Below are 23,940 nucleotides of genomic sequence, written 5' to 3'. Positions count from 1 at the left end.
TAGAGCCGCTTGAGGTATGCTAAAGACCTTTTGGACAAGCCAGCTTCATTTTGGAATAAGGTGCTGTGGACTGATGAAACTAAAATTGAGTTATTTAGGCATAACAAGGAGAGTTATGCATGGGGGAAAAACAACACAGCATTCCAAGTAAAACATGTGCTACCTATAGTAAAATGTGGTGGTTCCATCATGCTGTTGGGCTGTGTGGCCAGTGCAGGGACCTGGAATCTTGTCAAAGTTGAGAGACACATGGATTACACTCAATGGCCTCAATTCACAGAGCTTTATCAAACACTTTATCAAACGTTTGATAATTTTCCTCATGGGTAAAATCTAATTTTGAATTCACTAAGGTGTTATAGATTTATCTAATGTTTTATCGATGAAATGATCAATAAATCTATAACACCTTAGTGAAGTCAAAATTAGATTTTACCCATGAGGAAAATTATCAAACGTTTGATAAAGTGTTTGATAAAGCTCTGTGAATTGAGGCCAATGTCAGCAAATTCTGGAGACCAATGTCCAGGAATCAGTGACAAAGCTGAAGCTGCGCCAAGGCTGGATCTTTCAACAAGATAATGACCCTAAACACTGCTCAAAATCCACTAAGGCATTCATGCAGAGGAACAAGTACAACGTTCTGGAATGGCCATCTCACTACCCAGACCTGAATATAATTGAAAATCTGAGGTGCGAGTTAAAGAGAGCTGTTCATGCTTAGAAGCCATCAAACCTGAATGAACTAGAGATGTTTTGTAAAGAGGAATGGTCCAAAATACCTTCAGCCAGAATCCAGACTCTCATTGGAAACTACAGGAAGCGTTTAGAGGCTGTCATTTCTGCAAAAGTTTAAACAATTATTGCACACTTTCTGTAAATCCAATAAACTTCATTTCACTTCTCAAATATCACTGTGTGTGTCTCCTATATGATATATTTAACTGACATTTTTATCGTAACAATCAACAATTTATTTATACAGGAAAATCATAACGATTAACAAGGTTGCCCAAACTTTCGCATCCCACTGTAAATGAATCTTTTTATAGAGGTAGAATTTCACTGCTGTGGGCCTTAAAAAGCAAACCTTTCAGGATTATTATTATTATTATTTATTTTATTTATAAAGCGCCAACATATTACGCAGAGCTGGATTAATAATACTGGATTAATTAATAATACATACAGTATTTTCAAATTCCACAAGGTGGTTTTCAATGTACTTTTATTTAACATCAGACCATTTGCTGCAACCACCATTTAACTCTGTTTTAGAGGCCTTGAATTCCTGTCTCTCACTGGAAAAGGAAGTCAGGGGGATCTGTGCCAGCAAATGGCACAAATAGCAATAAGATGACGTAAGACAGAAGGCGTCCAGAATCTGAGAACTTCAAAAAACCCTGAAAAATTCAGCTTGTGGCATTGTCCTTTAATTTGTCTGCAGATCAGATCCTTTGCAGGTCTTGTGAAAGATAAAACAGCCCCATAAAATGTAACACTAGTCGTGTTACTGCGAAGTAGGTCAGGAATTAGTACAGGAACACAAAATGCAGTATATTGTAGGCGAATTAAAAATATGGCAGCGATTAGACAGACTTGGTCAGGATCCCTGTAAGGCATGCCCGTCTGTGGTCATCCTAAAGGTCCGAAAGACAAACAGATCAGCTAATCTAGCGACCACAGTGGTCACAGGTAACCCTGTTCAATAAACACAGCTGAGGCCAAACTAACAGATCTTGGAAAGCAGCCAGGCTCATGCAGCGAACCCAGAGAAATCTATACTGCGTGAAACTCTCTAAGCTGAGGCTCAGCAGGCCAAGAAATGAATGAAAGGTTTCCACACGGCAATGTTAACTGCACCTCATTACAGTCAAGAGCTCTAGATGGGCATCAATCAGTAGAGCTGTGATATCCAAACCCTCGGAACAAAGGTGATTTCTGATTGGCCTTGATCATTCACTGTACATAATTACATTATTCTTTTCCAAAATAAACCTGCACACTATTTATTTAACATGAAAAATAAAAAAAAAAATCCCCTATTTCTGTTACCTGTATAGTCAGTATTTGATTATATTTTTTGGTAATCTCTTTTGACAAAACACTAAATGGTCTCTCCTGCTCCTTTCAATCATTCCAATTACAAATTGTATTCTTAGTGCCCAATCCAGGAAAATTCCACAGTGTTCTTCTTTCAAAGGGATCTGTTTTTATTTTTTTTTGTTTTTTTATGAGCTTGAGGCTAAGTTTACAGTTGGACATTGCATCGTGTTTCCTGTTCAACAGGAACACAACAAAAAAAAGTTGTTCCGCACTTTATAGCCACATTACTGTATGTCACATGCAATAGATACAGTGAATCATGCAGACAGTCAAAAGTATGCTTCCCTGTACCTGTTAACGTGTGCGTTAATAGGTAATTCACTGCATGCAGTGCGTTACCATAGCACAACACATTACACCGTAACGCCGCACTGTAAACTATGCATAGACATTATTGCAGTGCGATAAGCAGCATTATAAGACTTTATACATAATGTCTCACCGTGAACCGTAGGGTTTTCTTTTTAGGAGAATTAAAAGGTTTACAAGGTGTTTTATACTCTTCATTCCATTACAGTTAAAACTCCAGAATGGTAATAGCTGAATAAGTCACGTAAATTGAAGAAGGAGGCTGCCTGTGCGGAGAGGTCGACAGCTGTTTCGTGTTATACTAACATTTAGTGTAACGCCAAACAGCTGTTGACCCCTCTGCACTGGCAGCCTCCCTCTTCAGCCAGTACCATACTGGAGTAATGGAATAAAAGTTGCATTGTTTGCACTAGTGCATGTGCTCTCCTCCCTTCTCTTGTTTATATGCTGTATGTTCGTTTGACTTTGGAGGTTGTACCGGGTTTAGTTGCACCTGATTTCTTTGTGGTTTGTTTTATACTCTTTCATGTATTACATTTTGAAATTACAAATTAATACATATGGTGATACAGGTTGCAGACCCTTTTTCTCAGTTTTCTCCTCTGCTGCAGTTAGGTTGATGCAAACGGGAATTTATGACATTTATTTTGCGGAGGGATTATGAGACGGTCTATTGTTATGTGAAATGGTGTGGTCCAATAGCAGCTGAACTATGTACAGTATAAACTGAGTTCCTCTAAAGTCATTGCCATTTAATGCCACCTTCTGGCTGCCAATGGTATAGATAAAATATTCACATGTAAAATTTCACATTTATTGCATTAAGACTACGTAAGGGTTTTTTTTTTGTGCTGAACTCAATAAATAAAACACTGTATAGAACCTTAAATCACCCTTTCTTTTTCCTGTTTTTCAGTTAAAAAGGCTCCTGATGGCTCAGTCATTGCCAATGGCTACTGTGATTTCTGCCTAGGTGGAGCCAAGAAGACAGGTTGCCCGGAGGACTTAATTTCCTGTGCGGACTGTGGACGTTCTGGTAAGTTTTGACAGAAGTCATATTTAGGGCCTGTGCACATGCTTTACGTTCATGCCACAGCTGTGTTGTGTTTGTATCAAAATAATGCAAAGAAAGGTCCGCACAGAAGCAATCAGAAATGGTGATTTATTGTTCCATTGCAGGAGTATCATACCATCTGACTGTTAGGGCCAACTATCATTTTGGGGCCACTTATCAAGGCACAACAGAGATTATTGTATGATAATCTGACCTGTGCCTTCACAAAAAAGGACTCTGCTCAGGACCCAAAACAATTGTTGGCCCTAATGGTCAGATATTCCTGCTATTTCACAATAAACACACAGTTCCTAATTGCTTTTATGGTCACCTTTCTTTGGAATATTTGACTCCTACTGGGTACAGCGCCAGCCTTTACATAGAGGTGTGCAATTCTTTTGCTTGAACTGTGGCGTGTTTGTACCACAGTTACAGAGTATTTGTGGATTTCCGAACGTGGCAATATAGAACGCAAAGTGTTGCTGCACCACATATAGAACATGCCATGTTTAAAAAAACACAATGGAACTTCACTAAAACTGCTTATCTGCTTTGTGCCTCCCAAAAAGTTATTAGAAGACAAGTAAGTATTCCATGTTTACCTGTATGTTTTTCATATGTCACAGAGTAGAGTAAAGCAGACAATCTGAAATTGCCTAGACACATACGTGATACCACTGAAAAAGATTAGAAACAACCGGATTGAAGTGATTTTTCAAACTAGCTGCTTACATTAATTAATATTACACGTGTTTCAAATTGTGCTGCCAGTTATTTAATCTAAGGGCTCGTTTCCACTTGTGCGGCGTGCGGCTCGCAGACGCACGCCGCCACTGAGCGGGTGGGCAGGATCACAGGCGAATCCTATCAGCCGTGCCATGCACGGCTATGGGAATCGCAGCCTCCACTGCAAATTCTGCGGGGGGGTTCCGGCCGAATCGCTACCGCAAGCGATTCGGCCGGCGGCGCCGTTATACCCTATGGCAGAGTTTCCCAGCGCAATTTGCCTGCGGGGAAACTCTGCGGATTCGCAGCGGAAACCGCGATAGTGGAAACGGGCCCTTAATCAATACGGTATAGTATGTTGTGGTAAAGTAAACTATAAATTGTTTGAGTAAGAGTAATTCTCACAAATGTAGGTTACCACAAAGGCTAAAGGCTAATCACAACCCTGTCACTCTGTAGCTGGAAAGTGTTCGGGGATTCACCACTCCACCAGGGGTGGACAACAGTAGATATTGATGTAAATGAAACAGAGGTGCCAAAATAGGATACAATGTGTTAAAAACGTTTAAAAAGAAGGCAGTGGTGGACTAACCTCAGGTAGTTGGACACTCAGTGTCTATTTTCAAAGCTGGTTCTTTATTCAGAAAAAAAAGGTGACAACAACATTAACTCCACTGTTATGTGTTTCGCGAGGCATACCCGCTTTCTCAGGTAAAATTAGTAGAGCATCTGCTTGTCATAACAAAGTCAGCCTGGTGCCTTCGTAAGTTATTCAGTCTACATTGATGGAGAAAAGCAGTCATTTTGCGGTTTGGTGTCAGCAAGTGTCTCACACTGGACATGGACCAGAGAAAGCAAAGAGAGAGATTTCTGGGGAGATCAGAATGAAAAAATGATGGACAAGCCTGTTATAGGCAAAGGCTTCACCGCCATCTCCAAGAACCTTGATGATCCTATACCAATAGTTATAAACATTATTAGAGAAAATTAAAGGGAACCCAAGGTGAGAGGGAGATGGAGGTTGGTATATTTATTTCCTGTCAAACAATTCACATTGCTTGGCTGTCCTGCTGATCCTCCACCTCTAGTACTTTTATCCAGAGACCCTGAACAAGCATTCAGATCAGACGTTTGACTGACGTCTGACGGGATTAGCCACATGCTTGTTTCAAGGCTGTGACTCAGACACGACTGATACCAGAAGATCAGAAGGCCTGCCAGGCAACTATTATTGTTTTAAGGAAAATAAATATGGCAGCTTCCATATCACTCACACCTTGGGTTCATTATAAGATTTCTGGAACTGTAGCCAACCTCACTTGGTGCGGCTGCAGGAAGACTCCAGAATGCATAGAAGAACAGTGAGGATGGTAGACAAAGGCAACTTCCATAGAGATACTGGCTGAACTCCGAGGTCTATTAATGTCTGATGACACCATCCATTCTATTCTGAGTGACCCTATGCTTACTGGAAGAAGACCGGGAAGTAGAGCTGTAGTCACATATTCTGACTCTGGTGCAGCTTTTAGCTCCACAGGAAGTGGAATTCACCTGGGCTAAGCTAGAAATTGGCATGTGTCTAATCAGATTCAGAAGACTAATGATTAATTACCCGATAGCTGTTTAATTACCGTAATTAGTTGTCAGATGTCAATCATTAACCTTCTGATTCCGCCGAGGGGAGTAGCACTCTTTGTGGAGCAAGATAAATTGCAATGTAACAACCTGCCCGGAATTAGGTAAAATGCACTTTGGCAAATCACAATGCTGAGGAGAGAATGTCCTTTTCTACAGATGAGACAAAATCTGAACTTTTTTGCAGAGCACAACAGCACAGTGCTCACAGATGAAAAAAATGAGCCCCCATACAACATGGAAGGGGCTTGATAATGTTTTGGGGCTGCTTTGCTGCATCTGGTATGGGGTGCCTTGAGTCTGTGTGGGAAAAATCTCAGGACCATAAAGACATTCTGGAGAGAAATGTACTGCCTGAGAACATTAGACCAGTGTGAAGTGGCCTTCTCTATACCCTGATCTAAACGTTATGTAATATCTGTGAACAGAACAGATGTTCTGTAGCAACATGCAGTTCACAGAAGGAACCCTTGAAGTCTTACATAGCTGGAGCAGTTTGCTCAGAAAAAGTTGGCAATACTACTTGTTGAGGCTGAGATACAGGAATTGCTTGTTTGCATTGGCTACCCCCAATGGTTGTACTACACAATATTCAGTTAGCTAGGAGTAAGGCAGCCGTTTTTGGCGCTGTTGTTTTGGCGCTAGCGCTGCATGCATTTTACTAAAAAAAAGTGGTAATTTTGACCTCTGGCAATAGCCTGTGTCTGAATTACATGTCCCCCCCAGTTTACTACAGCTTTTGCCTAAAGGCAATCAGCAAAAAAAATGTGTTTAATTTCCCTAGTTTGGCCCCCTAGCACTCTCAAGAACAGCAATATGGCCCTTGGACTAAAAAGTTTTGCCACCCCTGCTTTACACTCTCAAATGTGCAACTGTCCAGCCTTACAGTCTGTGAGTTAGCACACGTGATCCGTTGTAAGGAACCCGAGGCTAGACCCATATGGAGGCTGCCCTATTTATTTCCTTAAAACAATACCAGTTGCCTGGTAGTCAACTGGTATTGACCTGTGTCTTATAACAGAGTTCCACAACCCTGTCCTCAAGGCCCACCAACAGTACATGTTTTGCAGAAAACCACAAACATTCACAGGTGAGGTAATTAGTGCTTTAGCAGTGCAGATTAACCACCTCTGTGGATTTCCACAAAACATGCACTGTTGGTGGGCTTCGAGGACAGGGTTGGGGAACTCTATTAATATGAACATAAGCTGAGGTAAGCAAGCTAAACTGTTGTTTGCCAGTAAGTTTTACAATAATTGCCTCGTTTTGAACTAAATATTTTACTTTCTCATGTGCTATCTTTTGCAGGTCACCCTTCATGTCTACAATTCACAGTCAACATGACGGCCGCTGTTAGGACTTACCGCTGGCAGTGTATCGAATGCAAGTCCTGTATTCTCTGTGGCACTTCAGAAAATGATGTGAGTGCAGCATACCCCACATGTACATCCCAGACACCTCATATCCACTTCTTCCACAGGATATTTAATGCTGCTGTGTGCCTCACAGGCCCAGGGAGACACCCGTGACCTGACATTTCTACAGCAATACTACAAGTGAAACTCAAAGAATTAGAATATCAATATAGTAAATCAACTTACAAGGTGAAACTAATATATGAAACTAGACCTTAGGCCCTTTACAATAACGGGCGCTAGGCCTTGGCCGCTATGCCCCTCACAACCCCCTCCCTCCCCCCTATCGCCTCCACCACCACCGCCGCAACATCGCCCACATGGTCGGCGTGTATGCGCACAGCTGCTACGCATACGCACCTGCTATGCATACACGTTTGCACAACGCAATGGCCGCGACGCGCACGCATGCCGTGACGCACACGCTGCCCCCTGCACCTGTCCTCCTGTGCTGTCTAAAGTCCGCCCATGTGCCGCGCATATGCACCGGCCTAAACGCACGGACACAGGAGGACGCAGGGTCACAGGCAGATTATTATATAGGGTAGACTCATTACATGCAAAGCAAGATATTTCAAGCCTTCATTTGTTATACTTTTGATGATTATAGCATACAGCTTATGAGAACCTCAAAATCAAAAAGTTAGAATATTTGTGAAAATGTTCAATATTCTCGGCTCCAAGTATACGAGACTCTAATCAGCTAATTCATCCAAAACACCTGCAAAGGGTTCCTATTTCATATTTTAGCTTCACCTTTTAAGGTGAATTACTGAAATAAATAGACTATTGCACAATATTCTAATTTTTCGAGTTTCACCTGTATACCAGGCTTAACTTGGAAGCATCTGCAGTTTCCATATTACCACCACAACTCAGAATTATTGCCGCCTTGCAGGCCTTCCCTACCAGTGTCATGACCTGAGCTCCCAGCCAATCAGTGCTTAATAACGCCAGCTGACCGGCCACTAAGGTTGTTGTAGAGTAGCTTAGTACATGTATGGTAAAATAGGCACAGTACTTGCATTACGTTCTACTTGTCACTTGGTAATTAGCATAAGCTCACTGGCTCCAGCCTGCTGATCACCTGACATCTAACTGCTAAACAGCAACCAGCACAACTGCCATCTTCATGTTTGCCATTTCCCTGCATCAGTGTTTTACTACAGCTAACATCTGGAAATATGCCTGAAGAAAAGGGCTAGATCCCAGAAAGCTTGCATTATTTAACTTTATCAGTTAGGTATTACTATCAGTTAGGTATTACTATTTTTCTACCTACTTATACGGTAATTACGACAAAAACGCATTAACCTTTTATTCTCCTTAGGACCAGCTGCTATTCTGTGATGACTGTGATCGAGGTTATCATATGTATTGCCTGAGCCCCCCAATGTCTGAGCCCCCAGAAGGTTAGTGGCTTTTTCTATCTTTTGTTGTGTATGTGGGTGGAATTTTCTGCCTCTGTATCCCATGTAATTGCACTCTTGATCTTTCTTGAGAATTTTTTTACTCCTATTTTATATTTTTGTACTCCAATAAAATACATGATTGGGTAGTAGAGAAGAGATTTGTCTGCTTGTGATTAGTCAGAGCTAAGCAAACTGCGGGGAAGCGCTATCAGCTCCTTTCCATCAGTAGTAGAGGATCATGGTCAAAAAATTGAGAGATAGCAGACTGACCTGATGGGCATCTGTTGTTACACTTTTTGCCCTGGAGGACTTCTTTACAGCTTCCTTAAAGAGGAACTTTAACCAAGTACAGGTAGTCCCCTGTTAACATACGAGATAGAGACTGTGGCCCATAATTCACTTTTTCACCTGAGTTTTTGCCTAGCTGATAATTTCACAACTTGTAAATAAAATGCCTTTTCAACCACCAGCAAGCAAACAAATACTCAAAACATTTTTGACAGAACTTTTTCACCTTCTTTTTGGTACTTTTTCCATTGCAAAGTGCTCAAAAGGTATTGTAAATCAAAGATGAAAAATCATCTCCTAGGAGAGAAGTCAGGAGAAAAAGTGAATTGCATATAACCCTGTAGGTTTGTTCTTAACCTGAATCGGTACACTAACAGTTGGAACACTGTGCCATCTCTGTCTCCTGTACCTCTAATGCCCCCCTCTGTGTCACCTCTGTTTCCCTCTGTCTTCATTGTCCCCCTCTGTGCCACCTCTGCCCCCCACTGTGTCACCTCTGTCCCCATTACCTCAGTGTCTCTATCTGTGCCATCTCCACTCTATACCTCCACTGTGTACCTCTGTACCACCTATGTTCCCTGTCCCCCTTTCTGCCTCCCTCTGGCGCCCTTTATCCATGGCTGGATCACCGGTTTGCTTTGAAATTTGTATGATGAACTTTCTATATAGTATAGTGTACCACAGAAAAACATAATTATACTGAGTTTAAAAAACATTTTTCTATGAATTTTTTTGAAATTTTCTAAAAAAAAAAAAAAACAGATGTGCAAAAAAATCGCAGAGTAGTAAATAGCAATAGCATGAAAATGTTTTTCAAAATCTTTAATCAGACACCTTAAAGTCAGTACATACAGTCAGGTAAGCAACGTGGACAATTAACATCTGCATTATGAGCTTACACTGCAGTAGACTCTGTTGTCTGGAGCAAGGGAAGTATCTGTACATATATATCTGAGTATTTCATTCACCTCATTTGATCTGAAGAAGTCACTTGTACTAGTGATGAAATGCCATCTAGAACACAAAAATGTGACCAGCTTCTTTTCCCCTTTAGACTGGGTGCACACATAGCAGAAACGCTAGTGCTGCATGGGCAGCCTGGTGGCATAGTGGTTAGTGCTCTCGCCTTGCAACGCTGGGTGCCTAGGTTCGAATCCCAGCCAGGTCAACATCTGCAAGGAGTTTGTATGTTCTCCCCGTGTCTGTGTGGGTTTTCTCTGGGCACTCCGGTTTCCTCCCACATCCCAAAAACATACAGATAAGTTAATTGGCTTCCCCTAAATTGGCCCTAGACTATGATATAGACATATGGCTATGGTAGGGATTAGATTGTGAGCCCCTCTGAGGGACAGTTAGTGACAAGACAATAAACAGCGCCAGGCAAGGAGCTGGGGGGGGGGTCAGGGTAGGACACATGCCACCTGGGCGCTAGGTCCCCAAGGGCGCCCAGCTGAGCTGCCGTGTTTTTGTTTTTTTGGGAGGGGAGCAGCGCAGTGGAGGGAGAGCTATGGGCACAGTGGGGAAGGGCGGACGTCTCCCCCCCTTCCCTCACCTTAGGGGGCTCTCCCTCGCTCACTCTCCCCTCTAGAAATAATGTCCGGGTGGCTGGCAGCGGCGGGCAGGACTTACCTCCGTCTCGCTCCAGCGCCGGAAGTTTGGGTGCCGCAGTCGCTGCTAGACCAGAGTAGCTGCAAATCCATTCCGCACTGCGACGAGACGCAAGTAAGTTCCGCCCGCCGCTGCCAGCCACCCGGACATTACTTCTAGAGGGGAGAGCGAGCGAGGGAGAGCCCTCTAAGGTGAGGGAACGGGGGGAGATGGCCCCCCTTCCTCACTGCTGCTCACAGCTCTCCCTCCACTGCGCTGCTCCCCTGCTGGGACACACACCTGACTACCTATTCTGGGGACATATACCCCCTGACTACATATACTGGGCACATATACCCCTGACTACATATACTGGGCACATATACCCCCTGACTACATATACTGGGCACATATACCCCCTGACTACATATACTGGGCACATATACCCCCTGACTACAGATACTGGGCACATATACCCCCTGACTACATATACTGGGCACATATACCCCCTGACTACATATACTGGGCACATATACCCCCTGACTATATATACTGGGCACATTTACCTCCTGACTACATATACTGGGCACATATACCCCTGGCTACATATATACTGGGCACATATACCCCTGGCTACATATATACTGGGCACATATACCCCTGGCTACATATACTGGGCACATATACCCCTGGCTACATATATACTGGGCACATATACCCCCTGACTACATAAACTGGGCACATATACCCCTGACTACATATACTGGGCACATATACCCCCTGACTACATATACTGGGCGCATATACCCCTGGCTACATATATACTGGGCACATATACCCCTGGCTACATATACTGGGCACATATACTCATGACTACATATACTGGGCACATATACCCCTGGCTACATATACTGGGCACATATACCCCTGGCTACATATAACGGGCACATATACCTCTGGCTACATATACTGGGCACATATACCCCTGGCTACATATACTGGGCACATATACCCCCTGACTACATATACTGGGCACATATACTCCTGGCTACATATTCTGGGCACATATACCCCTGGCTACATATATACTGGGCACATATACCCCCTGACTACATAAACTGGGCACATATACCCCTGACTACATATACTGGGCACATATACACCCTGACTACATATACTGGGCGCATATACCCCTGGCTACATATATACTGGGCACATATACCCCTGGCTACATATACTGGGCACATATACTCATGACTACATATACTGGGCACATATACCCCTGGCTACATATACTGGGCACATATACCCCTGGCTACATATAACGGGCACATATACCTCTGGCTACATATACTGGGCACATATACCCCTGGCTACATATACTGGGCACATATACCCCCTGACTACATATACTGGGCACATATACTCCTGGCTACATATACAGGGCACATATACCCTTGGCTACATATATACTGGCCACATATACCCCTGGCTACATATACTGGGCACATATACCCCTGGCTACATATATACTGGGCACATATACCCCCTGACTACATATACTGGGCACATATACCCCCTGACTACATATACTGGGCACATATACCCCCTGACTACATATACTGGGCACATATACCCCCTGACTACATATACTGGGCACATATACCCCCTGACTATATATACTGGGCACATTTACCCCCTGACTACATATACTGGGCACATATACCCCTGGCTACATATATACTGGGCACATATACCCCTGGCTACATATACTGGGCACATATACCCCTGGCTACATATATACTGGGCACATATACCCCCTGACTACATATACTGGGCACATATACCTCCTGACTACATATACTGGGCACATATACCCCCTGACTACATATACTGGGCACATATACCCCCTGACTACATATACTGGGCACATATACCCCTGGCTACATATACTGGGCACATATACCCCTGGCTACATATACTGGGCACATACAGTATACCCCTGGCTACATATACTGGGCACATATACCCCTGGCTACATATACTGGGCACATATACCCCTGCCTACATATACTGGGCACATATACCCCTGGCTACATGTACTGAGCACATATTATACCCCTGGCTAAATATACTGGGAACATATACCCCTGGCTACATATACTGGGCACATATACCCCTGGCTACATATACTGGGGACATATACCCCTGCCTACATATACTGGGCACATATACCCCTGGCTACCTGTTCTGTGGACATCTCTACCCCTGGCTACCTGTTCTGGGGACATCTATACCGCTGGCCACCTATTCTGGGGACATCTATACTGCTGGCCACCTATTCTGGGGACACCTATAGACCTGGGGCTACCTATTTTTGGGGAACCACTGCTGTCAGATTGAGTGTATTTTGGGGAACTGCTGCCAGGTGAGAGGTGTCTACCATATTAAGGGGGCATCTGCCTATTTATATGAAATGTTGTCTATTTATGTGCCTCATGACTGCTGAATTTGTCTTGTTGGGGGCCTCATGGTTACTGAATTTGTCTTGTTGGGGGCCTCAAGATCGCTGAATTTGTCTTGTTGGGGGCCTCATGATTGCTGAATTTGTCTTGTTGGGGGCCTCATGATTGCTAAATTTGTCTTGTTGGGGGCCTCATGATTGCTGAGTTGGTCATGTTGGGGGCCTCATGATTGCTCATGACTGCTCAATTTGTCTTGGAACATGCTGGAAGGTACATACTGAGGGAGGGTGGGTGAGCGTGAGCCTGCTAACTTCCTGTACATTTGGCTCCACCCACAACCACGCCCACATTTAATATGTGGCCACGCCGCGCCGCACTCTTAACCTTAGGGGACGCATTAATAGTCTTTGTCCCCGGGCGCTGAAAGCCCTAGCTACGCCTCTGAAAATACTTGAATAAATGAAACGCTGCGTTTTTGCTGCTGATGGAAGTCTATGGGCCGCAGGAAGAAACGCATATAAAAATGCATATGCGTTTTCTATGTGTTTTCAAACCTGCGTTTTTAGAAACGCTGGTTTTGTTGCATATTGTGCAAAAACGCACATAATGAAAGTCAATGGGTGGGAACGCAATGGTATGGTTTTTCATACGTTTTTTTAAAAAAAAAAATATTTTTTTTTTTTGCTGTACTTTTGCTTCCTGTTGTCTTCCAAGTGATTTGCATAAATGGAAATATAAAAACGCATGAAAAACGCATACAAAACGCATATGCGTTTTGTATATGCAAACCGCAAACGCATTAAAACGCACGCAAAACGCATGCAAAACACATCACAAAAAACGTACACAATACTAACATAAAACATGACATAAAACACTGTCTTTCACGCTATGTCATATGTGAACCCAGCCTCAGTGTTAACTACACAAGGTTACATTTCTTATATTTAATGCTTTGCAATAGGCCCATAAAAATGCAGTTGCCCTTTAAGCTCTCTTATTCTTACAGATTTAAATACTGACCATGCGCTGTAGAGGAATGATATGTAAATCTTGGGACCTGCAGTTCATTACTAGCTGGGTGACTGTGCATTACTCAATCCATGTTATGTAAAAGGCAGCTGTTCTAATCACACAGGCGAATATTAGAACATGAGCGGTATAATAGGAACAAGAATCCCCCTGAAAGCGCTGTCATCCCAGCTCCGGCAGATAGACTGACTGGAGGAAATGAGAGCTGATTGTCAGCGAGTGACCCGGTCACTGTTTCCTCTCTGCCGTCAGTGATTGAGCTGCCCAGCTGTGCACAATGTCTGCTGCCTGAACAGAACTCTGATGGCTCCAGTCATTGTGCACAGAGCTGCAGTGTAATAACAAGGAAGGGTTCACACTTATCATTGCCAAAAGCAGAAAGTTATTTTGCCTTAAAATTTGCGTTTGTATGCAAATTTTCGCATGCAATTTTTTACCGCAGGTAATGAAGGTGAGGCTGGGGTCACACTTGCTCTTGTTTTATTTTTGTGATTGTGTTTTTCCGACTTGTGTTTTGCGACTCTCCATTGACTTTCATCAGATGTGCAGCAAATGTGTTTTCACACATTCGTAAAAACGCATGAAAATTTTGATAAGTTTGAACCCGCCTAACTGCACTTCTTATAGTGTGTGCAGGGCTTAAAGGGGGACTCCGGGCAAAATGTGAAAAGGAGACATGTATTCATATAGGTATAGGGTTAAAGATACAGTGGAGTCTCGGTTATCCAGAACCCAACTAACCAGCAGTCTCAACCAACCAGCACTAATCGCTGGCAGTACTCCCAGTAGTGAAGGGCAACTTCTACAGCTGAGTTATCAACACACGAAGGATCCAGCAACGTCCCCTTGACGACGAGCGTTCAGCGATTCCTCTTCCTGCTCCCAACGTTACTAGATGGCACACCAAGGGCGAAAACGGGAAGTCAGTTGATCGCAGTACTTTACACTGAGTTGTCGGGGATCTTTACAGATCAGATCTGCCATGACGGTTCTGGTCACGCACTTGTACCGACGTCACAAGATCGCGGAAACGACCACTTGTTGCTTTAAAAAATCGCCAGTGGCTGGGAAAATCGCGTGGTGGGTACGGGCCTTAGGAAGTTTGTGCGCTCTGCTTTGCTTAAAGGGATAGTGTAGGGGGGTCAGGGGAAAATGAGTTGAACTTACCCGGGGCTTCTAACGGTCCCCCGCAGACATCCTGTGTTGGCGCAGCCACTCACCGATGCTCCGGCCCCGCCTCCGGTTCACTTCTGGCATTTCAGACTTTAAAGTCTTAAAACCACTGCGCCTGCGTTGCTGTGTCCTCGCTCCCACTGATGTCATCAAGAGCGCACAGCGCAGGCCCAGTATGGTCTGTGTCTGCGCAGTACACTCCTGGTGACATCAGCAGGAGCGAGGACACAGGCGTGCAGGCGCAGTGGTTTTCTGACTTTAAAGTCTGAAATTCCAGAAGTGAACCAGAGGCGGGGCTGGAGCATTGGGGAGTGGCTGCGCCAACACAGGATGTCTGCGGGGGACCGTTAGAAGCCCCAGGTAAGTTCAGCTCATTTTCCCCCGACCCCCCTACAGTATCCCTTTAAAGACTGAGTTCTGTGACTCCCCCAAGGGAAGTTATACTTTTAAAGAGGAGCTGTCAGCCATACTATCTCAGAAAAAAACACATACCTGTATATAAGTAGATAAATATGTGCTCTACTTACATAACATATGTATTGCACTGTCCACATTTTTGTGATTTTTCTATAGTAAAAACAAAGAAAGTTTTTCTTAGGATTAGGGTTAGGGTTAGGGTTTCTATCCTGATGTAATTTCCTCCCTTACTGTCCTCTGCCTGATTGTGTATGCATTGCCCACCCTCCTCCCAGTCTTCAGGCACTCCCACCCAGCTCTACAATAGAAAATGCATTGTCTCAGCATGATAAATATTGGCCAATCAGAGAGTAACAGAGGTGTGGCAATGAAAAACAGGGGGGAAAGAGGCTTAAGCCAATCAGGTTGCATTATTTAAGTCTGAGAAGAAAGTAAAGAAGCAAAAAAAAAGCCAACCCTGCATGCCCTGCAACTTCCTTTGTGCGGCAACGTACCAAATACGAGTCAGGTAAACTGGGGAATGATCATTTATCAACAAGAAAAGTTATACTGATTTTTAACTTTTGGATTGCCTGGTTAGCATCCTTATTACTTGTTTACCAGATAAAAATAAAGAATTGATTTTTTATTTTATACCCGACAGTTACACTTTAGTTAGTTAAATAGTTACATAGTTATTTGGGTTGAAAAAATACATACGTCCATTGAGTTCAACCAGAGAACAAATTACAATACCAGCCTGCTCCCTCACATACCCCTATTAATCCAGAGGAAGGTGAAAAACCCTTACAAGGCATGGTCCAATTAGCCCCAAAAGGGAAAAAAATTCCTTCCCGACTCCAGATGGCAATCAGATAAAATCCCTGGATCAACATCATTAGGCATTACCTAGTAATTGTAGCCATGGATGTCTTACAACGCAAGGAAAGCATCTAAGCCCCCTTTAAATGCAGGTATAGAGTTTGCCATAACTACTTCCTGTGGCAATGCATTCCAAATCTTAATCACTCTTACTGTAAAGAACCCTTTCCTAAATAAATGGCTAAAACGTTTTTCCTCCATGCACAAATCATGTCCTCTAGTCCTTTGAGAAGGCCTAGGGACAAAAAACTCTTCCGCCAAACTTTTATATTTTTTAACCTACAGAGTTCATGGTATGTATACAAAGTATAGTATAGTACTGTATTAGCCAGGCCTACCAGAAAGCACAGCAACCAGAAAGCCCACTTATCCGCATCAGCCAATCCCTGTCCATTCTGGATAACCAAGACTCTACTGTATTGTTCCTTTGACCATTTCCTGCCTGAAATGACAAATATGGCCATTCTTGCAGTTTTGACATGGCAGAGGTGATCCGTTACTGTGGATTAGTCCAGTTGCCACCGGATAGCCAGCAGAATTGCAGACTGACGCCATGTAACCGGCAACAACTGTCTAGCATCTAACAGTCACTGCTTCAATCCTCCCATGCCAAATAACTATGAGGAATTATTCACTGTATTCACAACACATGGGATATTACATCATGAGAAAGAGACCCCAGAGACGAGGCTGGTCCTGCAGATCTTGCCCTACTGCAGTGACTCTGTGAAGGCCATAAACAGCATACTTAAGATGTGTTATTAAATGGTGAATTTTGCAGCCACCACACATTCACCTAATTAGCTGCATTTCTTTCTCCCATAATTAGCATTGAGTAATATGCATTGGGTGCCTTCACAAGAACTGCTGCAGATTGCTGGTGGATAACAGTGAATCCTGGCTGGCAGATCTCTGTGGATTCATCATGCTCTTATAAATAGAGCTGTCTGGCCTTGGGCAACCAGCCATGCTTTATTCCATCTCTCCTCTTTTACGTTATATAAATAAAATGGATAGAGAGGAGTCACAGAAGCCATTAGTGCTACAGAGAGAGAGAACAGCAGCTAATAGTTTGTTATAGTCCAGTGTGGTAAAATGGCTTTATGCTATGCAGCACTGCCTGCTTCTCCTAACAATGCTTTTCTAACCCAACCAGGCACGTGACCACTTCCTGCCTATCACACATCACAGCTGACTGCCACGCCCATCCCTACCCCACACCAATTTTGTCTGCCAGGCCCATTCCGACCCGACATCACCACTGCCTGTCAGGCCCATCGCTACCCCACATCACCACTGCTTCCATCCTTACCCCACATCACCACAGCCTGCCAGGCCCATCCCTAGTTCCCTACCCCACATCACCACTGCCTGTTAGGCCCATCGCTACCCCACATCACCACTGCTTGCATCCTTACCCCACATCACCACTGCCTGCCAGGCCCATCCCTAGTTCCCTACCCCACATCACCACTGGCTGTCAGGCCCATCGCCACCCCATATCACCACTGCTTGCATCCTTACCGCACATCACCACTGCCTGCCAGGCCCATCCCTAGTTCCCTACCCCACATCACCACTGCCTGTTAGGCCCATCGCTACCCCACATCACCACTGCTTGCATCCTTACCCCACATCACCACTGCCTGCCAGGCCCATCCCTAGTTCCCTACCCCACATCACCACTGGCTGTCAGGCCCATCGCTACCCCACATCACCACTGCTTGCATCCTTACCCCACATCACCACTGCCTGCCAGGCCCATCCCTAGTTCCCTACCCCACATCACCACTGCCTGTTAGGCCCATCGCTACCCCACATCACCACTGCTTGCATCCTTACCCCACATCACCACTGCCTGCCAGGCCCATCCCTAGTTCCCTACCCCACATCACCACTGGCTGTCAGGCCCATCGCTACCCCACATCACCACTGCTTGCATCCTTACCCCACATCACCACTGCCTGCCAGGCCCATCCCTAGTTCCCTACCCCACATCACCACTGCCTGCCAGGCCCATCCCTACGCCACATCACCACTGCCTGCCAGGCCCATCCCGACCCCAGATCATCACTGTCTGTTAGGCCTATTTCTACCTCACATTATCACTGCCTGCCAAACCAATCCCTACCCCCACATAACCACTGTCTGACTCAGCCTGTCTCCTGCTCAAAATGACCACTACTTGTTCAGGCCTGCCTCCTGCTCCACATGGCCACTGCTTGTCCAAGCCTGTTCCCTGCTCCACATGACCACTGCCTGGCCAGGCTTAAACTCTGCCCAACAGACCACTGCCTGGTCTGCCCTATTCCTGCCACACATGACCACTTCCTGGCCTGTCCTGTTCTTGCCACACATGACCACTACCTGTCCAGGCATGTCCCCTGCTCCATTTAACCATAGCCTGGCCAAGGCCATGACCCTCCCCACGTTAATGCTGCCTGACTTCTACATTGGTGTAGAGTTCAGCTTTGACGCAGGAGTGAAGAAGGAGGATATGGATGGACAATTAATATATTAAAAACCCTGTTGTGTTTGCTAGAGGATTATTCCTCTATTCTTTGCTTTTTTGTGGTAAGGCTGCCAGCCATTTCACTTTTCTTTTTTGCTGCAAATAACTACAAATGCAGCATTTTGACTAAAATCCCTTAATTTTGCTGCTTGGTTGGCCTCATCCGTCACATACCATCTACAACACCATCTTTTTTCTGCAAAGACCCAAGAGAGCAGTGATTATACTGGGAGCTATTTGCAGTGTATAATCTTTACAACCTATATTGTAGGCAGCAGAACAAACAGTACATGCAGGACAGTCTGCAAATCACAGTCCGGGCTGACCACCTGCAAAGGATACAGTTATGATACTGTAAAAGCAGACCAGTAAAGATGGCAGAGTGTATATTTACAGTATATGAATGGAGAAAATGCAGTGAATATGGCCAATCTGTACTGTAATGAACAATGGGGCCTTTTCCTCTCGCTGGGTAAACCATTATTGCATCAATTTTTAACCACAGAGGATCCTCTGTACCGCAGATAAAATACTTTTATTTTCCACAACACTGTACTGATGCCTCTTTAGGATGTCAGATTTTAAGAGCGCTGCCTGGCTTTTTTTACAGCCGGGCCATTAACCTTACAGAGAATAAAGTATGGTCCTCAGTATTACAGCAATGATCGCTGTAATTCTGTATATATGCTGGGCAGCCAGCCTGGACACTGGGGGTATGCTATGTGTTCTGTATTATACAATACGCTTACTGTACCACTAATTATACTACAGTCACTACATTAAAGGGTAACTCCTCCTTCAAAATCTACACATCAAAACACAATTTTATACCTACAATAAATGTTAAAACTTAGCTTTTACTTGATACAGGCCTGCAAAGATAGTCGAGAGGCTATGATGCAGTTTTTATTACTTTTCTGACATTTACACTGTACAGCACTGTATGCACCCATGCACTTTGATTTTCCCTGACGAAGCCCTCATCTTTTAGGCGGATAAAACATGTTGGGTTGTGATGAGATGATGTGTTAGTAATAGCAAATTGTTTATTCTGGCTCAGATACAAATTGATACAGCCACCTGTTTAGCCTGCAAGCTATAATGTTCTCTCCCAGATCAGTTTAAAACTGCTTTAAAGCAGAACTGAAGATTAGTTAAAAAACAAACAGTTTCACTTACCTGGGGCTTCCCCAAGCCCCCTGCAGCCGTCCTGTCCCGCGCCGGTCCTCTATGATCCTCCGTTCTCCCGCCGCGGTGCAGTTTTCTTTTTTTGTTACCACTCGGGGTGTGCGTGCGGCTGGGACAGCGCATGCACAGTGGAGTGCGACTGGGAAAGTTGGAGAATTCAGCAGGCCGTACTGAGGAAGAACAGAGCGGCCTGAAAGAACGGTGAGGGAGCCTATGACCTACAGGGGGCTGGAGGAAGCCCCAGGTAAATATAAATGCTTGTACCTATTTCATCTCAGGTACCCTTTACCAGCAGTAACAACAATATTATTCATGCCAGGGTTGCTGCATCACTTGTTATACCCTTTTGGAGATGTTTGAAGATGCTTTAATAAATCCAATCCAATAACTTTTGTGGACCGAGTACTTACAGCTACTGACCTGGTATAACCATACCTCTTGTTTTTGCAGGTAGCTGGAGTTGTCACTTGTGCCTGAGACAACTGAAGGAAAAAGCATCAGCCTACATCACTCTGACCTAGAAGGACCAGCCTCAAGAGGACAAAGATCACCGATTCCCTCAGACTGGTCTTGCCTACTCCCAGAATACTCTGCTTCTCTCATTTCCACACTGCTCTCCTTACTCTTCCTCATTGGAAGGGTTCAAAGTAGTTTTATGGGTTCAGCTATGTATGACAATACTACATTTTGCTTGTATTTATTTATCTGGCACAGTCCTCCAGGTTAGTGGTATGGTGATCTCTGCTGAACATCTGTCCCTATTCATTGTGCTATTACAAGTCTTCTGGAGGTGGAAGAGCCCACACTGAGCACAAGGTCTTACAGGTTCCTATAGCTGGTCCCATTCACTGAGGCACAGGGATGTCCCTTTGCCTGCTCTCACTTCAGAGACCCAATCAGGTTCAGGGAATTTGCAGAAAACTGAATTTTTCAATACTCGTATTGGGCAATTGAAGTGATAATGGACAAAGTGCTATTTACAGCTTCAGCTACCTAAAGTCTTTAAAGTAGACCTGAACTCAGAACTAAACGATAAGCAACAGCATAATAACCTTTAAAGAAGAACATTTCTTTGTTACAAATCCTGCAATAAGTCTGCAGTGTGTTTACTTTCTGCTTTCATGGAAGCAGACATAGGGTTAACATCCTGTGTTTACAAATTAGCTGCTCTGTCGAGACAGCCAGCTGACACAGCTGAGAGATCAAATTACAGTTGGGATTAGTAACACGAGGGGGAATTAGACAGGCTAACCGCTCTTAATACTCTGAGTGCATTTCTCTCTGTCTTCCATCTGTCTTGTGCAAGAGTTCAGGTTCACTTTAAACATTATTTTAAAAAAAAAAGTCCATTAAAAATTGAATATTTGTGAACTCTGTGAGTGCTACTACATTGTCCCTGTCCATGTCCATGTAACAGTTTGGTGCCTGACCCTTAGTGGCAGTGCCAGATTTACCATAAGGCACTGTAGGCACGTGCCTACAGGCGCCTGATAATGGAAAGGCGGCTCCCTCCCTCCCCGAGTACCTCCTTCCCTATACAGAGTACTGATGAGAGTGTAAATGAGAGGTTACTCACCCAGCTTTCAGCATTCCACTGACCACATCTCCCTTCAGTCAGGGGCATCTCTAGCTACTTAATATCGAGGTTACTTCTGGCTACCCAATACTAAGGGACACCTGTAGCTACCTATGATGGGAAGGGTAAGTAAGGGAGAAGTGACAGCTGGGCCAGCCAGGACACTTGTGGTGCGGTTCGGTGGGTGTTTGTAGGTTCATGGAGGGCGCAGTCTAAGGTGCCAGGACATCTGTGCCTATAGCCTTCTGTGATGTAAATCCGAGCCTGCCTAGTGCCTAGCTCACCTCCAACTATTAAATAGTAATAATGATGACTGATCCAATCCCTTTATTGTTTTGTCTTATTCAGTCTTACCATGTCTTTGTAGTACGAGAGCCTATTTAAACAATCTGCGTTTATTCAGCCTGTTTGCCCTTTGCCATATAGATTGTACAGGATAATACAGTCAAGGCTGTATGGCATATGATATGTACAAAAGGATCCGCAAACCAAGCAGTGGTAGAAAATTGCTGGTATTCTTTATTCAGGAATTCCACATGGCAAATGTAATAACATCACAAGGTTCAACTTTAGTACATATCTTTGGACTGGCTATCCTGTACATATCGTTGGACTGGCTTGGCTTCCCAGATCCTACACCCATTGGTTGAACCGGTAGGGGGTTTGAGCGTTTGGATTTGTACAATTTGTATGGCATATGGCCAGATTTATATTGTATAGAGCCATTAACTTCTATGACTTATTATAGAGTAAGAGATAAACATTCAAATAAAAACATGGGAGGGTAATACAAATTCATGCATGGTTAAACGACATTGACATCCGGTTGTGGCACAACAAGTACAGTAGCGGGAAGAAACAGAAGGGGAGAGAGCTGCGCCCTTTTATATTAACAATCTCAAAGGCTAAAGATTAACAAGGTTAAACTGTAAGTTTCACAGAAGATGTGAGTTATAAGGGTACTCTTGAAAGTGTCAAGGAATGGAGAGTGATGAGTGGGATTTTGAACAGACTCCCAGAGAAGTAGAGAAGCTTATAAGAAGTCTTGGATGTAAGAGTGTGAGGAGGAGACTCCACTAGTGGAGGAAAGGAGAGTATCATGTGCACGGTGGATATTGGAATAGTCTAAAGGAATGGGGGGGGGGGGGGGCAGCTTGTAGAGAGTGTTCTTGCTAAGGGTTCTGGGAGTATTCAGCAGCCAGTGCAGCAGTATTTCGCATAGTAAAGGTGCTTATTACCATGCACATAATCTTCCACAAGTGTGCAGAAACTGATCTGAAGATATTCACTGGTATCTACAGGACACCAAAGGTTGTCTGCAGTCTGGAAATAATGTTAGCTTGACACCTTTTTGTCTTTTTACATGTGAGGAGGTAATATTATGCCATGCTGATATTACTGTATGTTACTGGATTTCTGTTGTACTAGAGAGTTGTACGCAGAGCAGGATTATCCTTTAGACAACCTAGGCAGGTGCCTGGGGCTCAGTAGGTGTCAGGAGGCCCAACTGCCACTTCCTCTGACCCTTCTCCCATCTTATATTACCAAAAGGACCATAAGGAGGAGCCAAATACACTATGTTGCCTAGGACCCTATGTCATCTTCATACGTATGATAAAATAAGTATTCATCACATACTGATGAGGTAGTTGTCATCCGCTCTCCTGTACACCGACCCTACATAGTGACCTGTGACCTCTGTGCTCAGTGCTCTTCAGAGCTCCACATTACTAACGTATACTGAAAGTAGATCTACAGCCACAGACGGCTGTAGTAACTACACTACTAGAAACCAAGCCGTATCTTCAGTTTGACAGAGTAATAGTCTGTTTACGGATTCTATTTTATATAATTGTGTACATTTGAGCACCCAGGCAACGCTGGGGATATAGATATATGTATGTCTAATAATGAAACCTTTAGCATGTAAATATGCATTTCTGTGCTGACAAATCCCCAGTCTCAGTTCACAATGAGCCTCGCTCATCAGAATGTCCAAAGGGCAGGCTCAGAAGTCTCGCATCGCTCAATAGCAACTAATCCAAATTCTTCCTCTGCACTATGTAAGAATGAAAAGAAGAATTCGATTGTCTGCTATGGGGCAACGCGAAACTGTGAGATTATTTTTTAACTCAAACACTTTGGTAAATGAGTCCATTTGGATATTATTTTATAGAGCAGAGT

The 23,940-nt window shown here is 44.1% G+C and overlaps 1 protein-coding gene across 6 annotated transcripts in view; it reads left to right on the top strand.

Moving 5' to 3' along the window:
* The window catches only part of DPF1 (double PHD fingers 1), a 185,186-nt gene extending 162,300 nt beyond the window's left edge, over nucleotides 1-22,886 (top strand). For all 6 annotated transcript variants that reach the window (XM_068250831.1, XM_068250829.1, XM_068250828.1 and 3 more), the window contains 4 exons: nucleotides 3,332-3,451; nucleotides 7,139-7,251; nucleotides 8,576-8,657; nucleotides 20,631-22,886. In XM_068250831.1, coding sequence (XP_068106932.1) covers nucleotides 3,332-3,451; nucleotides 7,139-7,251; nucleotides 8,576-8,657; nucleotides 20,631-20,701 — 386 coding nt within the window. In that variant the 3' untranslated portion in view covers nucleotides 20,702-22,886. The remainder of the gene's footprint in view (nucleotides 1-3,331; nucleotides 3,452-7,138; nucleotides 7,252-8,575; nucleotides 8,658-20,630) is intronic.
* Nucleotides 22,887-23,940: the final 1,054 nt, after the last annotated feature.

This window comes from Hyperolius riggenbachi, chromosome 8, assembly GCF_040937935.1.
Source record: "Hyperolius riggenbachi isolate aHypRig1 chromosome 8, aHypRig1.pri, whole genome shotgun sequence".
NCBI lineage: Eukaryota > Metazoa > Chordata > Amphibia > Anura > Hyperoliidae > Hyperolius > Hyperolius riggenbachi.
The sequence above is the reverse complement of the archived record's forward strand: the minus strand, read 5'-3'. Positions and strand labels throughout refer to the sequence as shown.